The following is a 15,260-nucleotide window of genomic DNA, read 5'->3' as shown; positions in this document are numbered from 1 at the left end:
TATCGCCCCCTACCCTCTTTTTGCCTCCTCCCCCTTTTCCCTCTAGTAATCACCATACTGTTGTCTGTGTCTATGAGTTTTTTGTTTGCTTGTTTATTTAATCCCTTCACCTTTTTCACCCAGCTCCCCATCCCTCTCTGTGTCCTAGATTTCTTGTCTGTAAATGCAAAGTGTTGGTCTCAATGATATTACAAAGTCCCTCCTAGCGCAAACACTCTGTGATCATTGATTCTATTTGCTTTTCGCAGGGACAGTTGACTCTAGGGAACAGCAAGTAATCCCTTGCATGTCTGTAGTTTCGCCTGCAACCCACTTCTTCCCACCTGCTCCCTAGTGGACCCAGAGGAGCCCATCCCTTTTCGGTGACACTCACAATTGTTGCACTGGGTTTGGGAGGCCTGGCCTTTCCCCTTCTTCCTGTTCTGCTTCCTCTCTTCATCTCGGATTTTTCTTTCTGCTCCCTGAGGGGAAAACAAATGCAGACAATGCCAGGCATGTTATCAAAGCACACAAAAACACTGCTACATGCAAATCTCAGGGACGAGAGACAAAACAAGGGAAGAAGGATAGCGGGAAGTCCCATTTCCATCCCTCCAGTGAGGTCAGGCTCAGTTCTGAAGGCTGAGGGATCTCACTTCTCTTAGATTTCTCCCTTTTTTGGTATCTTGACTAGCTATACAACTTCAGCTTTGAATCCCTACAGAAAGACCAGACCCAGTTCCCTGTCCCAGTGAAGCCACTTAAGTAACTTACTGATTATAATAAATGTCCTAAGATGAAGCCTTGGCCCATTACCATGATTCCTAGACACAGAAAGGGCATTAAAGTTGAGTGTGAACTCGCTGTAAAATTTCCCCTTTGCTTGCTGTGATGGAACTTTTTATAATCACATAGTAATGGAAATGAGGGAGGGCCTAAGGAAACTAGACAGGCTATAAGATTACTTTGCACATACAATATTATGTTTTGTTTTGATATGTTCATATGGTCTTAGAGATGGTACTCATTCAACCAAATAGAAAAAAAGTTTGGTCTAGCCCTGGCTGGTATGGCTCAGTTGATTGGAGCATCATCCCATATACCAAAATGTGGTAGGTTCGATTCCTGGTCAGGGAACATAGCCAGGTTGCAGGTTCGATCCCAGTCTGGACAACCAATGTTTCTCTCTCACATCGATGTTTCTCTCTCCGATCAATTTTTTTTAAGGTTGGTTTATTCTCTTCCTTTTGCTCCTCTGTTCCTTGTAACCTGATTTTTTCATTGGCTTCTCTTCCAAATCACCTTCTATCTCTTTCCTTCTTGGCTTTTAAGGGTTCCCTGATTATCCTCTCCTCTTTCAATTTTCTATATCAGCTTTGCTAACTCAGTTTCCACTTCTCAACCCCAAATACAGATGTTTCAACACAGTTTCCTTTTCCTTTCTCTCTCTCCATTCTTGATGCAGAAGAATTCATCTGCACTCATGTTTCCATGATACTTTAAACAGGTGAAAACCAGATAGACATCCTCATACTAAACTACATTTCAGATTCACTTTTATACCCCTGCCCTATGTGGCAGCATATTTAAGGAGCACTGAAGCGTGAACTGGCCAGCATCCTCTAACCTTTTAGAAACTGACTCCCAAATCATCACACCCAAAAGATAGATTTGGTAGTATTAAAATTATCCTACTATTATGCAAAAATAAATTATTTCAAAGCTAAGGGACAAATTGGTGAAAATACTTGCAATATAAAGTGTTGAATCCTTAATCTACAATGATTCAAATAAAAAAAAAAACCAACATAACAAAGAAAAATGGACAAAGGTCATGACATAGGCAGTTTACACAAAAACACATAAATGGTCTGAATTAAAACAAGGAGATGTGTTTTTTTGCTTATCACATTGGCTTTTAAAAAGCAGATTGCCAGTTCTGGCCAAAGTAAAGCCATGACACAATTGGAATTTGTGGTCAATGAAGGTATCATAAAGGAGTAGCTTTGGAGCTAATGCTTACATGGCACTTACTCTATGCCACGTGAGTTCTAAGAGTTTTATGTACATAAGATTTAAAAGTTGTAATATTTTAACCAGATATTTTATGCATAACCAATATGTATTTTATGTTAAAAAAAACTTACTATTCATTCTTATAAAAATATAATTATTTTACAGTGCTTTACTTTTAAGTTTTGAGTTGTCATTGATATACATAAACCACAGATATTTATAGCAAGAGGAGACTAAAAATATAGGAATATTTGCTTAGGAGGTCTCTTCAAGATATAGAAACGTTTTATAGAGCTTTGATGTTTAGATAACATAATATTTTCAGAATATTATAAAGTTAATTAACTGTTAAATGCACAGACATCACTTTGTTCAAACAGGTGTGAAATATAAGCAAAAGGCTCCTATTATTCATTTTTGTTGTGTCCATTTATGGCATTTTTCTATGTATTTTGATCTTTGTATGATTAATATAAATATAAATATAAATATGAAACTTTTATTTACCTAAATCAGTGGTCAGCAAACCGCGGCTCGCGAGGCACATGCGGCTCTTTGGCCCCTCGAGTGTGGCTCTTCCACAAAATACCACGTGTGGGCACGCACGTACAGTGCGATTGAAGGAGTACCCTAATTAAGTTAATAACAATGTACCTACCTATATAGTTTAAGTTTAAAAAATTTGGCTCTCAAAAAATTTCAATTGTTGTACTGTTGATATTTGGCTCTGTTGACTAGTGAGTTTGCCGACCACTGACATAAATAAATTACAACTCAACCAAGACATACCCCCAAGATTTGTCAAGCAATTTTATTTCTAAATTAGTGTTTTATTTTGTACTATTTCTACGAGGAAAAGGTCTGGAATTAACCTGTTTCAAGATTTATGTATGTTCAATGTAAATTTTAGGAAACAAAGTCACCTACTAATTATTTTACAGGAATTGACATAAAGGATTAACATAAAACATAGAATAGATGTCTTGGTGCCTGGTCTATAGAAAAAATTTCCTGCCCAGAATGATGCGCTATCAGCATGACAATACAGTTCTGGAAGTGTGCAAACACTCCTGGGAGAGCCACCTTTCTCCTTTCTAAAATAAAGCTCTGACTCCGCAATGACCAGGGAAGCTTTGGTCCTTCCCGTTCAGATGGAGAAAGCTTCCTTGAACATGTCCTTCCAAAAATTCCTTTCCTTCCTTTGAGGAGTTGTGACTTGAAACTTCTAGAGAATATTCTTCCCACTGTTATGAAAGTGTAAAAAAAAGTCGAGTTCTTCCAGAAGAGCATAATTTGTATAATTTGATACAAATACCAAATTTATCCTTTGAAAATAATTTCCCCCACCTAAATGTTCACTAGGGAGTATAAAATTTTAAAAATATGCAGGAGAAGATTTTTGTATCTAGCTTATTAGGAAAATGAATAGTGGTTAAGTATAATACACCCAGCTTGCCCCTGAGGTTTCCTCCTTTATTCCTAAATTTCTTGACCCTCAGTATCAGGATATGTAAACTAAAAACTCCCACTAGAAACACTTCATCACTAGCAAGTTGGAACAAATGCCAACATTTCCCAACATCCTCCCATCATTTTCTTCTAGTTAGCACTGATGTATTTAATACATAAAATAGGAATTAGAGTAAATGCCACCTATTTTCTGCTTGGCAAAGTGTTTGTGAACATGATTCTTTCTAGTTTCTCTACACACATCCACACACGCACACATAAATAAGTTGTTCTCTAGCCATTTCTTTCCTTGCTGCAGATTACCCTGTTTTGACTTTTAGAAACAAATGCTTTGAATAAACCTACAGACCCCTCTCTCTTCCACCCTCTCCCTTTTACAGGATATATTTTTTAAAATATTTTCAAACAAATGGTATAATTGATCATTATTTACCCTCTTAGTTTTGTATAGTCCTTATTCTAGGACATATGTGAACAATAAATAATACAACACTTGATGATTTATAGTGTTTAGTACATCAACACTGCAGAAAAAAAATAACTATAAAAGTACCCTTTAAGCACTCTTTTTCCTACTTTATTCCCAACCACGGAAATAAAGGTAAATGGATTGCCCAGTGCTTTCGTCCTATCCTTCCCTCCTTTCTCCTTGCCTCTAATTTTACTCCTCACTTCCAAAAGGGAGGTTCAGGGAGGGGGACTCCACAATCTTCCTTGAAATGCATGGAGTAAATTAAGGGAATTCTAATTATTGAAATACTCTCCCAGCTGTACTTTTAAAACTCCATTTCGTACATCACCAAAAATGTTTTCTTAATGTTTAATCTGCTGAATTAGACATATAAATGGATTCTTTTATTTTGGGTTGAAAGTCTATCTTGGCTCTCTGTTGAAGTTTTTGAATTGTCAGTTGTCATTTTTGCTACTTTGTGTATAAAGTTCATTTATTAATTCACTGGAGTTTAGAATCTGTATTTGCATCCAGCTCCTCTAATTCTTCCCTGTGTGACTCTGGGCAAGTTACTATGCCCGCGGGCCCAGCGTTTTCTCATCGACACAACCGTGTCTATTACTTCACTGGCTCTGTGTCATGGAGGCAACTCACTGTCCCCGGGAGTGTCCGGCTGCTCTGACGGCTGGATGATTGGCACTCACCAAAATCGTCCCGACCTGAAAGGCTATTAGATTTTAGATGTTGCCACTAGATTTTTGATATTTACCACTGTGCCGCCTGCCCGCAAACCCAGTGCAGTTCTAGCTCATGTGTTTCCTCCTCTCTTCTTGTGACTATCTCCGCTCTCTGCTCCCAGAAACCCACTTTTCCGTACACTCCATCACTGGTACACCAGGTCTTTCAGACATTTTAATGGCACGGTAGACCTCAGATGGCCCACTTCACTCTCCAGCGAGTACCTTGGGTCAATTTTGTAGGTGTCCTGGTCTTTGACAATCAAGTGGCCCCTTTGCTTTCCCTAAGGATGCTGATATCACACAAGTCTTGAAATTGTTCATGCTTGAAACTGTTCATGCCACTCATATTTGGGATGCGTGAAGATCTCTTGTCACATAACCATGGGATTTTAATCTTAGCTATTCTAATTGCTTCATCTCTTATGGGATTCAGAGAGATTCAAAAACGGTATCTCCTCCTGAGTGCATGTTTACTAATGAACTTATTTTATAGGAGCCATCTCCATTCCAAAAACCTCTCAATGAGACCCCACTAACCCCAAAGAATAACAAAGGTTACATTGATATGTTCTGGGACAGGATCTACATCCAGTAAAAACTACTAAGCTATGATTTCACTTACCTAAGTGAACCAGACTCAGCACAATAGTGTCAATTAGTCATTAAATTAGTGGTAAAAATAACTGACTAAAAATAGAATTGATTGATGACTCCCTAGATATCTAATAGGAATTGAGAATGAAAGATTACTGCTCCCAGTGTGATTGATAAGGTTATTATTCTGACACCACTAGACAAGAGAAGATGACAAGGGGGAAATGTCATTGAAAGTAATATCTAATAACAAAGATACCTTTATGACAAACTGTCATCTTTACTCACTTTGTCGCAGAAGACCTTGATCTGGCAATAAGCTCTATGAATGGGTTTATTACTACGATTATTATAACTGTATGTATCAATCTGAATCATCAAAGGAAGTCCTTTCACCCCTTTTTGGGAAGAGAAATCTGTACTCAGGCAATTCACAGTGATGAAGATCTAAGGGAGGAAGAAAGAAAAAAAAAGTTCATAAATCACCATAAGAAAGGTCTATTAAAAAATACGTAAGTCTTAGACTGGAAATCAAAATACTAAATGCATATGTAAGGATAACTGAAGACTAGTTGGATAGTCTGACATAAGAACGGGTTGATCATATAAAACATGATAGAGTGCATAATTTATAAATATATAAAATTTTTGGCTTTCATATTTAATTTAAAACAGACCATTAAAATTACTTTCCTTAGAGTATATCAGCAAAATCTTACTTATTTTTCAAACATGCATACATTAGCTTGGTAAAACATTACTTCCTTAACATGTTAAAGCTGTGACTTCTCATAGTTATATCAGTTTCTCTAATGTATGATCAATGGAACAAAAAAACACACACAACCCAAACCCAAACTAGATAACAGCTTCCCTGGAGCATTATTATACTGAAACATAGTTATTTGTTTATATATTTAGCTTTCCTACTTGACTATTAAGTATAAGAATTGAGACCATTTCTTATTATTTTTGTATTTCTGGTACCTAATATAGTGCATGGAGAAGAATGGGCAGTCAATAAACATTTGATGAGCTTATCTGTAGAAAATCCACTAGATTGGGAGTCAATGCCCCAAGTTTTAATCCCAGCTCTAACCAGCTAAGAGACCTCAGGCAAGTCCCTTAATGTCTTCGGTTTTCAATTTTCCTTTTAAATCAGAATGTAAATACTATTATAGAAGAAGTGAAAAAATAAAAGAGGAGCTGGAGAAGGTAAGACAAGAAATAGGAAGAAAGAAATGTAGTAATGGCACCAGCATCCTCAGCTTACAACATGGGGCACCAAGAGACACAACAGAAATTATATGAATTAAAAATAAAAATAAGGAAACTCAAATAAATTATTAAAGAGTACAGTACTGACCAACAGAAGAACTAAAAATATAACTTTATTATAAAATATTGGAAGGAATAGAGGGAGGAGCGTAGGTAGATGTCAATACATATCATTTAAAGTTGATTTATCATAGAATAGAGGTATGAGTACAGTACCTAGATTTATGTGGTAACTATATAAATATTAAGACTTGTCTCTGGGAAAAATGGCGTATGCTGTATTATACTCTTGGTGCTGTTTTTCATTTAATACCACATGTATTATTTTTACTTAACATAAAACTTTAAATCACTCATTGTTTTAAAGTTATACATTTATTTATTCTGAAAGTCATTTCATCAAATGTATTATCTGACCCAAACTGCATTTTAAAAGCCATTCAAATTTTCGATTTGAATGGCTTTTAAACTACCAGGTCTGATCTAATTAATTTCAAGCTCAATGCCTGTAGGCTTTTGGAAACTTATACAACCAGATATCTAATTTTTAGTGCTGTGTCTATGTAAGGATCATTTTTCATTTTATTTTTAAGCTCCTTACTTGGCAGTAAGAAACACATTAGCAAGGCACCACACATCAATAGCAGGCAAGGCCAGGTGACAGGTCTTAATAACATGCTAATTACAACAACCTTGTGCCTTGTGCCACAGGCTCTCACTTTTCTAGTCAACATCTGAAAACAAGTGCCTAAAGATGACCTAACCATTCATTTCATTTCATTCATTCCTATTATTGGTTCACTCATTCCTTTATCCTATAAACATCAACACACACCCACAGTGGGTCAAACACAATGTTAGACACTGCGGATAGAGAAGATATCCAGACCCCTGCCTCACTGAGCTGACAGTCCAAAGGGAAGACAGGTGAGGAATCCAGCTATGACCACAAAGGGTGGTCAAGGCACTTCCAAAGAGAGACGTGTATAGAGGCTCTGAGAACATAGGACAGAACACTGAACCTGAGAACATGAGTAAAATACAAAACCCACACAGACACTGGGCTAAGACCAGGAATTCCACAAATGTTTGTTTTTGGGGCAATGGTAGAGAAAGCCAGTGATTAAGAATGCAGATGTCAAGTGATTCAGGGGACTGAGTGATAAAGACTACTAAGAAAGAGTATGTATGCCATGCCTGATTCTCCTACGGAACGTCCCTGGCTAAAGTAGACAGAAACATCTCTCTATTGCTCCTGGAGATGCCCTAACTGCAGAAGAACATTCATTCATGGCACAAAATTATTTTTAAATACCTACCATGTCCCTGACTGAGACTGTGCAAAGTACTAGCACAAATGCACTGATTATGATCCTGGCAAACAGAGAAGTCAGAGGCTAGATGGGGAGAGGGACATGATGGTGCTCCAGAGATTATGACTTCATCACATGCTGATCTTTAGGTCAATAAATAAAAGCATACTTTCCTAGGAACACTTGCCTTTTTTTAAACTATTATTACTGGCAATGGGGTTATCTTGGCCCGAATGTGTTAACATAACTTTATGTCAGCAAATCAAATGATCACTCTAGTGAGCAATGCAGTTGTCCCTAATTTTGGCCACGTATTGCATATACAAATCTCCCAGTTGGTGTTGTAATCTACAGGGGCCTCGATCCACACTGGCTATTGTTGCACTCCTCATAAAGCCTGCCTTGTATTGCAGAAGCCAGAGCAGAAAGGTGTTCTGATGAATATTTCCTAAGCTACTCAGACTCACGGTTGGCTCACTGATTTATCCATAAATCACTCACAGTGGGCATACACTCAACAGGCAGGAAACACTATTAATTGTGGCCTTGTCAGCTCCAAGTCTCAACTAAGAGAGCTAGGCTGATGGAATGTATATACTTACAAAGGCCACTTCAGCAGGACGGAGCCGCTGAAATAACAGATGCTTACTGGCAATATACGACAACAAATAGACTAAATCCTTCTTGGAGGAGCAATAACCATCAGCCACCCAGTAGAGAAGGTCTTTAAAGGTCAAATGAGCTATAATACACTAGACTTTACCGGGAGACACTTAGACTAAGTCCTCTTAATAGCGAGAGGTCCTTAGTAGAAGGTCCAATGGGCTCGCTTTGATTCATGCCTCCTGATTCTATAAAAAGTAAACAACAAAAGAATTGGTCTCCTTTGCTAAATGGTGTGGGCCTCCCAGAGTCATCCTTAGAGGCAGGGATATATAACAGCGTTGGCACCGTTTTCCTCTTGCCTGGCTGCCTGACCCAATAGCAAAGCAGTTTCAGTACCCGATGGTATCAATCGTAGTCTCGCTGTGGTGCACTCAAAACCCAAATAGTTGAACTTTAACTGCAGTTGGGGCAGGGGGTGGGGGTGGGAAGGCACAGCAGCACATTAACTAAAATCTTGGCTTGGGAACTGATAAGCATTCATTTGTTTCATCTTGCAAACCCAACCATGTCCCAGCTCCAGGCACAGCAGGCAAATGTGAGATCAAATTTCTTGGAAGTTTATCTACAAAGCACTGTTTGTAAATGTGTATTACAGAAACTTAGCAAAAGGTATGCTTTCCCCCACCAAACGTTCATCCAAATGTCAAGCACAGAAAATTCTGTTTAGCTTCATAGAAGCCCTGATTATGTAAAGAGCACATAAATGCCATGAACAATTGGTCTGTCACCCGAGAGTTATGAATGTTATGCATGTTCATACAATATTTTCAAAACCTCCGTTATTTGTTTTCCTATAATTCTGACAGTACATATTTTTTTAGAAAAATAGTCATTAAAACAGGTGTATCCAAGCAGATAACAGATGCAATTTTAATTCTGTCACTGAATCAAGGATTGAATCAGATAGAAAAATTGTTTCAAAATGTACCAGGACCTTTCCAGAAATAGAGGCAGTCTCATGACAATTGACATTTTTTAAATAAAATCATTTTTACACGTGAATTACAATTCCCATTTGGTGGTTTCTACACAAGATACGTGTCTTTGCCCAGGTTATAATACCTCTCGGTTATGCAGTACATGTAGTAAGATTTATTTAAAAAAAACACAGATCAATGATGGGCTTTAGCATTGCTACATTAAATTGATTATTAACACCCAAGATTTTTCTGAGAGCTTGCTATTACAAGAAATGGGCTGATCTTTGATTTACAAAGCAATTTGAAATTTAAAATATCATAACATCCGTGAGTTGATGGAAAGTGTTTTTCTCTTTAAACAAGTGTATCTTGCATTTTCAGGAAGACCCCTCTGATCAAAGACTATGAAAGCTCTTTATTTCCTAAGGTTGAGACTCTTTTCCAAGAAGTGGCACGTGCATTAGCCTCCAAATTACAGGGTCATAAAACCAGCGTTTCCACTCTAAAACACAAACAATATGAAAATATATCAGTGTGCTCCTGCCAATTTCCCTACTGTGGTTTCTCCTTGGTTCTTAGCATTATCAAAGGCCTTCAAGATGGTTTTCTTGCATTTTCAGCATTTTTCTTCTATTTTATACAATTGTATTTGGGTGCAGATGCAATGCCAAATAAGACAGAGAGACAGACTAAAAGTAGGTAATGTTACAAGTGAAATCTCAGTCTTGGGCATTCATTTGTTTCTTCCTGCATTAATTCACCAACTATTTATCAAGGGTCTGACATTATGCTGGGAGGTGGAAACAAGAATGATAGGCCAGATTAGATTCCCTGCCCTCAGAGAGCTTGCTATTTTGTTGAAGATCTGAGAAACTCCTAGATTCCCTGACACCTCCTTTTATATAGCACTTTCAGGAAATGATTTAAAACCTGATAGTGTATTTCTCTATTTTCTCCTATAGACGCTTTGGGCACCTCTGTATACACACACATACACATCTGGCTTACTCACATATCCTACCAGCTTTCTATATTCTTTTAGTACTCAATTTTTTCCAGTTTCAGAACATACGAAGTGTATTCTCCATTGACAGCCTTTGCCATTTGCTCTGCCCTCTGCCTCCAGTGCTGTCCCCACATATCATCACAATGCCACTCCTTCTCATTCAGATTTCAGTCCAATCTCAGCTCTTCCTTGACCGCCCTAGCTGGAGTTGTCTTCTGCCTCCTCCTCGCACCTCCGCCCACAACCAGTAGCATACTCTGTCAACCTGCTCTCTTCTATTTTCTTCATAGCACTTAACACTATTTGGATTTAGCTTGTTATTTATCTGTTTAGTGCTTAGTTATCTGTCTGCTCCATGAGGCTATAAGCCCATAAGAAGAGGGCCCTTGTCAACCCCAAACGCAGTCTAGTCCCAGTACCAGGCCCACAGTAGATGCTCAACAAATATTTTTCCAATGAGGTAAGATAACATTACTTTTCTAAATACGCATTTCCCTCTTTATCTATGCTCTTGCTTTCCTAAGCAAAACATTTTAAGAGTTGAGATTGCTTGGAGTAGCTGAATTTGTCAAGATAATAAGCAGGGTGAGTTGTGCTGACCAGATTTATACTCAAAAATATTACCTGTCTGTATATCAACAAACCTAAGTTGAGCACCAAATACACACACACACACACACACGCACACGCACACACGCACACACACAGGCACACACACACATACACACATGTATGGAAGAAACTATAGACAGAGATGACAGAGAAGTCTATGGTAGGGCTCTGCGCTTAAAGAAAAGGAGGGATATAACAGTTTTCACTGTTGAATAATGTATATACTCACTATACATGCTGTAAGCACATGATGAAAAGGAGAAAGCTCAACGAGTCAGCCAGGGGAGATGTCCTGAAGGAGCCCTGAGCTGGAATAAGGACACAGCCTAATGCCAGGCGGGCGGGGGTGGGGAGGGGTTGTGTTGGGAAAGTTAAGAGCAGCCTGAAAAAGGCTGGTGAGGGAAGAGGCCAACCAAGATACTTATATCACGGTTATCAAACAATGGACATTTGATGAGGTCGGGTGTGTATCACTGAAGCCAAGAACTATGGCCACAGTATCCGACATCCAAGTTACAGAGGATGAGGAGAGTGAGAGCTGAGAAAAGGCCACCAAGTTCAGAAGTAAAAAGGCTCTGTGCCCTTCCCAAGGCCAGGCTAATGGAGAAAAAGATGGGAAACTAGATTTCTGGGGCAAGTGAGACAGGACATGAAGATGGAGAGGAAGCATATCAGCTGGGAAGTTGGCAGAGGAAGGAGGGATGGACAAGAACACGGACAGAGGGCAGCAGGGCCCGGCAGAGGTGTTCTTCAAAGATGGAAGAGATACTCACACAATGAGAGAGAATGAATATAAGAGGCTGCCAATAGGAGGAGTTATGGGAGCTCAGAGCTTCAGAGGCAGGGATTAAATGAGATCAGCTCACAAGTGAAGTTTTATAAGAAGAAAGACAGAGTTTTCTCTGAAGCAGAAGGCAAAATGAGAGGAAAGCAAGAAAAAAAATGTACAAGGGGCTCAAAAAAAGTCTGTACATAGTGCAAATCCTAGCACTCTGGCCTGGGACTAGTTATTTCATCTTTCTAGTCCTCACTTTTTAAGTAGCTGTAACCATCCTTACCTTAGTATTGTGACACTTTAAAATGAGCTCATGTTTTTGCCCTGGCTAGGTGGCTCAGTTGGTTGGAGCATCGTTCCATACACCACAAGGTTTTGGGTTTCATTCCTAGTCAGGGCACATAATTAGGTTGTAGGTTTGATCCCAGGTCATGGCACATACGGGAAGCAACTGATCAATGTTTCTCTCTCTCTCCCTCTCCCTTCCCCTCTCTCTAAAAATCAACAAAAACATATCCTTAGGTGAGGATTAAAGAAGTAAAATAAAATAAAATAACAAATAAAAGAATAAATAAATAAAATAAAATAAAATAAAATGAGATCATGTTTTAAACTGCAAAGTGCCATGAAAAATCGAAGGGAGTTTACTATCCTCCATGGTCTCTGACTTCTCAGATACCTTGTCATCCAGCTGGTCCTAGTCTCTGACTCCAAGCTCTTCCTCAGCCCCACCGCACAGTCAACAAAGCCCCATGCCTTTTACCTCCCCGACTGCTCCTACAAGCCTGACATCCTTCGTGTCCCCTGGCCCCCCAGTTCAAGCCCCCCTTGCAATGGGACCATTACAATAGCTTCCCGTCTGGATTCTCTCCAGGGGGCATTTTGTGATGCTATCTCGAAAGAATTCAAAAGTAGATCAGTTATCATTCGCATTAATTTGAGCACACCAATATTTAAGGTGAGAACATAAAACCTATCTCTGCCCAGCACGTTCAGAGGGGTAGAGCACAGGCTTTATGGAGGGGAGGGCAAGGGAGAAATGTCTCAGGCAGAGCTGTATTGCTCCTCAGCCAGTGGGATTCTGCCATTCCGCTCTGTCACGTGACCCTGTGAAACAGCACCTCAGAAGGAGGGATTTGGGCACTGCATAAGGATGGGTGGGGCTGCTTCATAAATAATGAGCTCCCACAGAGGAAAAATTTAAGCATAGATGGAAGGATTCACACACTCAATTTTCTGATCATTTGTTGTTGTTTTAAACCTTTTCTGTTCATATTTAATACTTAAAGCTGGTTTTGAGTTTGTATGACACAAAATTCAAAAGCGTAAACTGAAAACACTCCCTACCCCCACACTGTTCCCCAATCAACCTACATTTCTTGAGTATACTTTAGTTTCTTTTGTATTCTTCTAGAAATAGGCTATGAAACACATGTCCTTTCTCCTTTATACAGAGGGCAGTACAGTGAACATACAGATCTGTATCTTGCTTTGATAGTAAGTTCTGAAGATAGCTCTTTTTTTTTCTTTTTTTTAAAGAGCTGTGAAATATGGAGTAACAATTTCTTTAACATTAGTTTTTTTCCCAGTCTTTTGATATGTATTATGTATATTTATATATTTCATCTTATAAATAATGATGTAGTGCATGCCTTTCGACATGGCTTTTATACGCATGTGCACATGTAAATTACTGGCAATGTACAGGCCGTGTCACTGACAACTTATAATCTGACTTTTGGAGTCACTGTCATTTTCTATGTCTTAATACAGTAATTTACAGCTATGTCTCAGGTCCCTGCCTAGCCAAACTGTTCTGACAACAGATACTCTGCTTGGCTTATCTGTCCATGAATCCCCACTGCCTGGCCCAGAGTATAATATGCAGCAGGAGTAAAGCTTTGAAGGAATGGTTGCCCTTTTGCCAGAGATAATGCAGAAGACATTACTATTAGATCCTCCCAATACAAAAGGCAGTGTGGAAAGAGCATGTGCCCCCGACAGCCCAGGAGGCTATGCGGTAGCTGGCAACCTTAGGTCAGCTTGCTCACCTCTCTGAGCTTCACATTCTTCATTATTTCCATGAAAAATTATATCCACTTAAAAACATAAATACGATATAATGTATAAAAAACACCTGACAGAGTGCCTGGTATATGGTAATCACTAAACAAATATTAACCGTGGTGCATGCACACACACACACACACACACACACACACACCAGTCCAAGTATGTAATCTAATTCTCTACATACACACAACGGTTTATGCATGTATGTTATAGAACCCTATGTAGGATTCAGGTCAGAAACCACAGATACTCTACATTCTAACAGAAGATCAAGCTGTTGATATCTTCAGTGAGATGCCTTCCAAAGATTACTCCTTCTATGTATGAATTAACTCCAGCTTTATAGCTTTTCCTGCCATCCATTACCTTATAAAACTGAAACAAAGGCATGGCTTTGTTTAAATTCAATACCAAAGACTCCAGCAAATGTTTACCTTTCCCTTATAAAGCTTCCATCACCAACACCACGCCCCAGCAAACACATAAAAATGCCATTTGCCCTGCTTCACAGTGTGTGTCCTGACCTTTTAAGACCCCTCCCAGGAGCCTGCCCCAGCCTCTTCTTTACTTTTGAGACTATGGAAGATGCGCTATAATATCCTCTAACCTTCCATATATCTTCTCTTCTCCCTGGTAGCCAGCCTGATTATCCAGACTGAAAAACTCATTTTCTCAGGCATTGTGCTTGGTCCACAGTGGGAGCCCAATAAAAACAGATTAAATATTTTAGACGCCCCAAAAAAATGTTGAGAGAGAAAAGGAAGGAGGGAACGAAATAATACATTTGGAACAATTTAATGGATCTGCCATGATTTGGTACTGAATTTCAAGTCAGCCTTTCAATTAGCATAACCTTATTTTCCACCCTGAGAGACTCAACAGTTCACGGTGTACAAGAAGGTTAGAACACCTACATTTTCTCCAATTTACCACCTTTCATAGGCCACAATCAAAGGACTGCCATTTCCACCCTTTTGAGTGACTAAAATTGAGGTAATGAGAGGCTGTGTTTTCTATTCATTCGCAGCTGATAAAGCAAAAAGCTAATCTGACTTGCTGGCCACTGGTTGTCTCTTGAAATGACATCCCTGGGAAAAAAAAGGATTGGCCATACGGTGAGAAAAGAAAGAAGACCTGCCGGGAGCGGGGGACGGACTAGAAGGGGTCAATGGGGGAAAAAGAGGGACATACGTAATACTTTCAACAATAAATATTTTAAAGAATAATAGTAAAAAAGAAACCTGGATCCATGTGGAAAAAGTAAGCAATCCGACATGATAGCACTAGTTCTGTCTCGCAGCACCAAGCAGGCCATGACCTGAGTCCATCCAACGTCCTGTGACAGGCAGCCACGGGCTCTGCCGCCG

At 39.1% G+C, this 15,260-nt stretch overlaps 1 protein-coding gene across 1 annotated transcript in view; it reads right to left on the bottom strand.

Moving 5' to 3' along the window:
* GRHL2 (grainyhead like transcription factor 2) overlaps positions 1-15,260 on the bottom strand; it is a gene marked incomplete at its 5' end in the record, with an annotated part of 87,348 nt that overhangs the window by 22,914 nt on the left and 49,174 nt on the right. Inside the window, 2 exons of the mRNA XM_080647232.1 lie at positions 374-461; positions 5,539-5,697. Coding sequence (XP_080503358.1) covers positions 374-461; positions 5,539-5,697 — 247 coding nt within the window. The remainder of the gene's footprint in view (positions 1-373; positions 462-5,538; positions 5,698-15,260) is intronic.

The sequence above is a fragment of the Plecotus auritus genome (genome assembly GCF_963455305.1).
Source record: "Plecotus auritus genome assembly, chromosome: 11".
In the NCBI taxonomy this organism is placed as follows: domain Eukaryota; kingdom Metazoa; phylum Chordata; class Mammalia; order Chiroptera; family Vespertilionidae; genus Plecotus; species Plecotus auritus.
Note: the sequence above shows the minus strand (reverse complement) of the source record. Positions and strands in the feature narration are given on the sequence as shown.